Consider the following 8,782-nt stretch of genomic DNA (forward strand, 5'->3'; position numbering starts at 1 on the left):
CCAGCCCCCTTTCTAACCAGATGCAGTGCAGGAACAAAGGTGTGAATTAGTTACTTCCGAAGGGAATAAACCAAACAACAGAGAATCGTGGTTTCAGGAAAGCACTTTGCAGTCTTTAGGGAAGTAGTGCTTTAAAATATGCTATTTCACTTGAGGGGGATCTCTGTAAATGCTGGCGTGCGTATTCAGGGGACAAGCCTCATTGACCACAATGAGAGTTACTTCTGAGTAGACACTAATTGGTTTGTGCAGAGATGGGAGACACACAGGAAACACCCCTTGACTGGGGTCACGGTGAAAGGCACAGTCCTGGGCAAGGCTAGGATACCCGAGGTCAACGCAGGGGTTGGGGCACACAGCAGCTATACCCCAGAGAACCCAACTTAAGGAAAAGAATTGGACTTTAAGCAGTCTCAGGAAACCCGTTTTTTCCATGATAAGCTCTGAGGTGGCTGCTGGATGGCCTCTAGTCAGCGGCTAGGCTGCCATAGGATTGGTTGGTTCCCAGAGAAGTGACCTCCACCCCCTCCTGCACCTCCTCATAGGTAGTGTGGATCGGGCCTGTACTCTGCACTAAGAGCAGCATGGAGTGGGTGAAACAGGGCATGGGCCAGGGAGGGGAGGTCAGAGGTGCCAGTACAACACTTCCTATGTGTTGTCCGGCCTCTGCACCCTACGCTCCAAGGTCCTGTAGCTAGACAGTCAAAATCAGCTGTCTAGCCGCAAAAGTGGGGCGGCAGGAGCACAAAGGAGATGCACTCCTCACTGCTACTCCCGCCCTGCACTGGGTAGGTGGTCACCCCCAAGTTTAGAGGCGACCATCGATCCCCATAGGATTGTTCTCCTCATGTTTCTTTATTGTAGCACAGCAACAGTTCCTCTCTCATGCTACACTAGTATGCCCTCAGGCTCTGAGAGAACATTTGGCAATCCTAGGCAGCACACTGCTCAGCCCATCATATCCCATGCCACCATTGCAGGGCAAGTGAAGGAAGAGGGTGAGCCTAGAGAATTGCCGTCTGTTCCTCTCTCTCACCCCTTTGAGGTTTTCTACCCAAGGCTGTTAATCCACTGTATCTACTTTCGTTTTGTTGCAGAATTGAGATCTGAGCACTACATGAACAGCGTTTCCTTTCCTGTTTGTCCACTATGCAACCTTTAGGTGTCATTGTGGTATAGTGGAATAGTGCAAATACAGAAGTGGAAATAGCGTTGTCTTTCGCTTTTACTAATAAGTACTGCATTTTCCTTGCTCTAAAAATACTCGCCAAAAGTGCTGTTTGAAAACAGAAGTGAGACTGGGGGGGTCACAACATCATCTAAAGAACCCATAAACAACTATGAGGAGGGAATGATAAACACATGATTAATTCCTATAGAAACAAGCTCTTTAAATGTTTATTTATTGTGGCGCAGCAACAGTTCCTCTCTCATGGTACACTAGTATGCCCCTCAGGCTCTGAGTGAACACTTGGCAGTCCTAGGCAGATGCTGGGGCTCCACCGCACCAGCAGGGCCCACCAATGCTGGCACCTGCCCTGGTACCCTCTGCATCAGACAGCTGGGACTGCAAGCCTCCATTTTAAGCCTGAGGGGCCCCACTGACAGGGAGGGTTGCCAGATGACATGTTGCCCTGGGTCCCCTCAAACGTGACATCAGCTTTGATGCCCTTGCCACTCTATACTAGGGGAATAACTGCGCTTGGGAAGACGAGTGGATATGCACACTGCACGTACGCTTTACTGAATTTGAAGGGGAAACTTTAAAAATGGCTCGGAGCATTAGTGGGTGGTTTACCCCTCATCATTAGGTTAGTGTACTATTTTTTTCTTGTTAAAAGTCTACATGATAATCGTGGGTATGCACATATCCTTTGTCATACTAAAAAAAATAAGTGAGAATTACCTTAGGAACTGCTCAGAGGATGGAGATGAAGAGTAGGTTGTGTCTCACATGTCAGAGGAACTTTCTTCCCTTTTACAAAATCTCTATCGGCCTTCCCCAGGTTTGGCCATGCTGGCTGGGGATTATGGGAGTTGTAGTCCAATACATCTGGAGGACACCAGGTTGGGAAAGCCTGGTCTATATGATAACAGTAGACAGACACCCATCCTTTCCTGTACTACAAAAATAATAATCAAGAAAAACTTTTTCAAAGTGCTTGGGAGAATTAGAGGCGTGCGTGCGTGTGTGTCAAGCACTAGCCTGGCGAGAGCACTGCTGCTTATATTGCTGGGCCACATCAACTCTCTCCAGATTGCCATTCTGGGGGTTTCCTAGATGACATGTTTAGGGATCATCTCACGTGTGGAGTTCATGATGAAGCACTTCAATGGCGCCTCCTTACTGAGCTGAATTTGACATTTATATTGGCCCAAGAAAAGGCCCTAGGCAGTGAGACTCTATCACTACGTGTCCCAGAAATTAAGGGAGCAGTTTCTAATATAAATGCTGTCCATAGCAAGCAGGAGAGTTCTTGGCAACCTGGCCAATAGAACACAAGAGAATCAAACCCCCACAGTAGCTTTAGGGGTCCAAGCATACCAACCCCTGCTCAGGCAGTGGCAAGTTACGCCAACTCTCTGTTTCCAGAGTCAAGGACAATAAGTACAGATTTTGCTAGGAGAAAGGCCATCTTGAGCAAGTATGTTGGGGTGGGGAACCTGCAGCCTTCCAAATGTTGTTGGACTCCAGATCCCATCAGCCCAGCCAGCATGGCCAGTGGTTAGGGATGATGAATGTTGAAGTTCAACAACATCTGGAGGGCCACAAGTTCCCCAACCCTGAAGAATGTTGTTCAGAATCCATTTTGCTATTCCATATTGGTTCAAGAGTAATAACGTTTGGAAGACCACCTTAATACCCTTTCAGTATTCAAAGGGTAGTGACAAAATAGCATGTCACATTTCACATAAAATAGAAAGTGTCTGTGATCTAAATTGTATACAGAGGTTATAATAAACAAGCTCGGGAGGCTCACTTGGCAGCACATGCAACCATTTTTGTGATAATTAAAATACTAGAATAACTCCCTGGACTGAGAAGGAAACCTTCTGGGTAGTCCCCAAAGGTAAGTGGGTTAGAGCCCATGTGACACAAGCAACATATATTGAACAGATTTTCTCTGGGGATTTTGTGGAGGTCATGATAGGGAAGCTATACTTGTTCATCCAAAGAATTACAGCACATCACAGGCAGGAGGACACATCTATTCTGAAGCAGATAAATAAGCACTTGCCCAATAAGGGACTATGATGCTGCCTATTCTAGTCTTCTTGTATAGCCATTTTCATGAGAAAACCTCCCTTCGCCTCTCTTCCTGATATAATCCACAGCATAGCAAGCTTCTCATCTTAGCAGTTAAAAACAACAACAGAAACTAATACGACGACACCAGGACCATTCCGGTTTGCCATTCTGCGGTGAGTTGTGAATTTTGCAGTAATTCCACATGCTTCTGCCTTCTGCTGCTTCCCTTTACAGAAACACATAACCTGCATAGGACAGTGGAATGAGAAATGAGAAGCGGGGGGCGGGGGGGTCTCTTTACGGCCACTGACTGGCTTCTATGGCATTTCACATGCAAATGTTGTGGTACTAACTCTCATTCCCTAAACCTACAGAGAAGGTCATGTATGCTAGATGTTTCCTGTTTTGAACAGCATCTTGTCTTTTCTGGCAGAAGGGAGAACGGGATCTGTTGGTAGATCTTTGGGTAATTAGCAGAAGATTTGCAAGGGTGCTTCTAGCTGAGGCTTTTACTGTGCAATCACACCACCTCATCCATGAAATTTTACAGGGGGTCTATTTATTTTATTTGATTAAAATATTCCTTGTCCGCCTTTCAGGACAGAAGCCCTCCCAAGGTGGCTTACAGCATCGTCTAGGCATCGTCTTCTTCAATTTGTAGCCTTCTTGTGTTCGCCCACCGCTTCTTCTGCCTTGTTTTGTACCAGAGAGACATCCATTAAGGAAGAAAAGATGGAATAATTGCACAGCGCTTTTTAACTGTTACCTCTAAGGCTTATATACAACGTTACGCTAGCGGAAAAATTACAAGAGATGGCATTGCTGAGCTAGTGTTGTTGCACCACTATCAGAACTAGCACAACTAGCACAAGAAACGTCGCCGGCTAAAGTCATAATGAGAAGTGCAACACCTTGGGCAATGCTTTGCGCATTGTGGAATAGCTAGCGCCACAGCTTGGGCAATGGCTTCTGAAATGGTTTGTGGGATACCTCGTGCAACAGCTTGCACAACACCCTGTCCGACCCATGTAATGGCTTGTGCAAGTGGAATCAAAGTGTTAGATTTAACACTTGCCCAAGAGTAAAAATGGGCTTTCCACAAGGGGTCAAAGCTTTGTGCTGCCAGAATGACACTACTGAATAGCATGGAAACAGCCCTAGGAGCCCTCTGTCTGGAAGCACCCCAGGAAAGTGTTTATAGGTAAAAGAACTTTGAGCTCAGTTCTGGTACTGAAAACAAATTTCTGGGCTGAGGATGTGCTCAGACATATCCTGTTCTTTAATTCTAAATTTATGTCTTGCCCCAAGCCAATATTTTTCTCTTGGGCCCAGTTAGTGGATCATGCAGTTATAGCAAAAAAACAAAGTAGATCCTGTAAACCTGAAATCTGCCCACCCCTGTTTTTACAGGAATGTCTCCAACTGTTGCTTAGGTTGCATCTTTTCAGATCACCGTAGTGATGTACAGAAAGGTTTTGCAACTTTACACCATCGCTGATCCAATATAAAGATATCACGTATTATTTTGATTGAAACCTAACAATAAATGGCTGTGTGAACACACTGATAAACTTAGTTGCTCTTCTTGTTTTCGAAGTGCCAATCAGTAAGTTATGACCTTCAATACAGTCCCCTTACATATCATCCTTGCCCTCTTGATGTGTAGATGCCCATATTTTAAAAGCACAACCGTTACTTCTTGCTTAGTAAAATCTCAGCAAGTAGCACTATTTCAAATGTATGGCTATATGGGCAAAATGTCTTTCCCCTGGTTACGTACGCATAAACTACATCTTGCAAAGAAACATACGTAACAGAGCACCTATAACATTTCTTCAAGAAAAACAGCTTTGGGGAAGAATTTAGAGTGGAGAAACAATAAAGGGGGGGTGCTTTACCATGAGTATCTGAAGGACCATCTTTTCTCACGTGTACCTGGTCAGACATTAAGCTCTTCATCAGAGACTCTTCTCTAGATGTGACCCCTCCACCTTCTGAAGCTAGGCAGATGCAGCCTCTGACAGGGCCTTCTCTGCTGTGCTAAACGGCCTTGAGTTGTTGTCCCATGGTGAGTTACCATAGATTATCTCCTCTTAACATTTCAGATTAGATAAATGTCTCAAAATGAGCTGGGAAGAGTTAAAAGGCAAAGATCTGAGTGCTCGCCATGTAGTAACCGATGTTATTATATCAACCAAAATGTCAATTTGTGAAGCTACACCAAATAACTACCATAGAAAAAGGGCAGCATGCATTTGACATCCGTTGCCACATGCTGAATTATCATAGATCTTTGCCACATATTGGAAGTTAAGCCATGAACTATTAAGAGTCAAAGTTCTCTAGAGACTCACCATGTGGTCACAAATGTTAGGAGTTACATGAATTATTCCTAGCTTGCTAGAAAATGCTACCTGGCTCATATTTCTGATGTTGCTTCTCAGCCCCAATATCTTCTGTCCCTTTGTCCTATGGAATGGGGTGGACTGGTTAGAGATGACACTTTCTGCACAAACAATTACTGCAGATGGCTTGTGGTCATCAATACCCAGGTGGGATCCATCTGTCATGTCCAACCCCCCACCTGTTAGCTATTTGGGATATCTCCATTTGCATTACTGGAGCACCCATCTCTGTTCCTTCACAGAAACTGGAAGAAAAAGAAACCAAACTCTTACCTAGAAAAAGTACTTTTCTGGCCCCAGTAAGTAGCTATTGAGTTGAAATGTATCTTACTCTAAGTTTTGTAATTAGTGATATTCTGGGCACTCTGGCTATGAACCAGTTTGGTGCATTCTGGCTATAAAACCAAGATATTTATCAAATGTTTCTTACTGCGTAGGTCACAGCAGCCTAGTACAAGGGCTGTAAGCTTTCGTAGCTGGTTAGCTCTAGTGCTCAGGCTGGTTTGCAAGATTAAACTGTCAACCCCATTTCCAAGTCCTAGCTCAACATTCATCACCCAAATCTTCTCTCTGAAGTTTGCCTTCATTGTTTATTTCCTTCTACCACATTACTAAATCAGGGATAGGAATGGATTTTGCTCCATTACACTCCATTTGTACATTTTGTCAGAGAATGCCTTCTCTGTCTCTCAGGCCCTTCACATTCAGAAATTAAAATATAAAAGGAGCACTAGATTTATACCATGAATAAGCAAATGCCCATTCGGATAGATATTCCACTTATGTACAGTAAAAGCATGGTTTAGTCCACCAGATTCTTTTGATTCCTGTTCAGCAAGGAAATAATAATTTTTGCTGCAACAGATTTCCAAATGCACCTCAACCTTGTGAAGGATTTGACACCGCATTTTTGCTGAAACTGTGAATTATTTAGAAGATTTGGCATGTTTCTAGACCATAAGAAGGATGGAAACGTAATTTATAATTAAAAATCAGTTTGTTAATATCCATCCTGACTGATCTGTACTTTCAAAATCTCAAATGCCAGCTCTTCAAAAATACATGAAATGACACCGATCTGGAAAGAATATGATGAAACAATATATATTTGGGATTCTCATTACTTGATTTCTGGATTATGAATATTTAGGGCATGAATTGCAGGCACGCAATAAAAGTTGTCTCTTAAGTGAGGGCTAGAAACCTATTACTGAAAACTGGGAGCTCCCATTGAACTCCTAAAATGGAAAGACTTTTACTCAAATCAGATAGTGGCAATATTAGAATACGAATTATATCATTTTAGCTTGGTTTAAATTTCTGAACCTTTTGACATGTCCTGCTCCCATACATGCATCATCCCTTCATATACTGTATTTCTGTTCAAATCAGAACCTGTCAAAGATTTCCTGTATTCAGTACCACGTATTGATTCTGACTATCACTACTGTCCTCTTCTTTTTCATTCCGATTACTCTGTAGGGCAGGAGCTGGTCGGTTGGATGTTCCAGGGGAACTGCACCGCAGTGCTGGACTTTATGTTGTTGGCTTTCCCTACCCAACCAGAGCATCAGGCCTTGCTTTTCCTGGGTATTAGCATGGTCTATGCAACCATCATTACAGGTAACTTGTTCATTATGGTAGCTATCTGGGGGGACCCTCACCTGCACACTCCCATGTACTTCTTCCTGGTGACTCTCTCTGTGGTCGAGCTCTGCTATACAGCAGCTGTAGTCCCACAGATCCTGGTGACCAGTTTGCAGGAGAGAAAGGCCATCACTTTTAGGAGCTGCTGCGCTCAGATGTTCCTTTTCGTCGGACTAGGTAGCACCGATTGCTTCTTGCTGGCTATCATGGCATATGACCGATATGTGGCCATTTGCAAGCCCTTGCGCTACACCCTCGTCATGACACGGCAGCTGTGCGCTCAGCTAGTGGCTGCCTCATTGCTGAGTGGTTTCCTGATTTCCTTCCTGCTGGTGTGGCTGGTCTTCCACCTCCCCTTCTGTGGTGGGCATGGAATCGAACACTTCTTCTGCGACGTGCCACCCATGTCGCAGCTTGCCAGTAACAAGACCAAGTCCAATGAGGTTGGGGTGTTTCTTGCTGGGATAATGGCCATTGCTGTGCCCTTCGTATTGATTTGCACTTCTTACCTTTTCATCGCTGTTGCAGTGCTGCAGATCTGCTCCTCCGACAGCCGTCGAAAGGCCATCTCCACTTGCTCCTCCCACTTAGCTGTGGTGGCCCTGCAGTATGGTTGCTGCAGCTTCATGTACTTGCGCCCAAGCACCAGCTTTTCTCCAAAGCAAGACCAGATGCTATCAATGGTGTACACTCTGGGCACTCCACTGCTCAACCCCATCATCTATAGTCTGAGGAACAGAGAGGTGAAAGCCGCCCTGAGGAAAGTAATCAGCCAACGAATCTTCCAAAGGGAACCCAAATACCACTGATCATCATGCCTGGCAGACTGTGGGTCACAAACACAGCTGACCCCTTGCACAGAGAAATGACTTCTAGGGACTAGCAGGGGACCAGCGTGTGTTGTCTCAAGTGGCCTAAACAGCTTTGTTTCTGCAGGCTGAGTTAGGTAACTTGGAGCAACGACTTAAGGTGGAACTGTATATTGTAAGGAAAGCACCGGGGGAAGATTCCAGTGCTGCCCATCTGCTGGCGGACCTGGCTGCTGATTCTGGTCTGCATGTGGCCAGCCCTGCCAATTCCATTCCGCAAGCGGCCTCTTCAAGTGGAAATGCTCATTTCTGGAATGCTCATTTCTCTTATGTGAGCTCTGCCAACCTGCAACATTCCAGAAGGGAACTGGCGGGGCTGACCACATGCGCAAAGACAGCATTTGATACTGCCCTGATTTCTCAATGCTCTGTTTGTTTGTTTATTTCATTTCTATACTGCCCAATAGCCTAAGCTCTCTGGGCGGTTCACAAAAAGTAAAACCAAAAAGCACACAGTAAAACAATATAAAATATAAAAACATTAAAACCATTTGCTTCTACTCATAAAGCAAATGCAGGGATGGGGGCATTTGCAGGTGGCGTATCTGTGGATGGAATGAGGGTGCTTGACCCCTTCCCCACCATCTGATTTTCTTCAGTGAATTCCCCTC

General features: G+C 44.8%; 1 protein-coding gene across 1 annotated transcript; it reads left to right on the plus strand.

Moving 5' to 3' along the window:
• The first annotated feature begins 7,157 nt into the window (after window positions 1–7,157).
• LOC146358022 (olfactory receptor 10W1-like) lies at window positions 7,158–8,111 on the plus strand. The gene has a single exon (XM_084853192.1). The coding sequence runs from the start codon at window positions 7,158–7,160 to the stop codon at window positions 8,109–8,111; it is 954 nt and encodes a 317-aa protein (XP_084709318.1).
• The last annotated feature ends 671 nt before the right edge of the window (window positions 8,112–8,782 follow it).

The sequence above is a fragment of the Heloderma suspectum genome, chromosome 1 (genome assembly GCF_057233095.1).
Source record: "Heloderma suspectum isolate Gila_16-S chromosome 1, 16-S_ref, whole genome shotgun sequence".
Lineage (NCBI taxonomy): Eukaryota > Metazoa > Chordata > Lepidosauria > Squamata > Helodermatidae > Heloderma > Heloderma suspectum.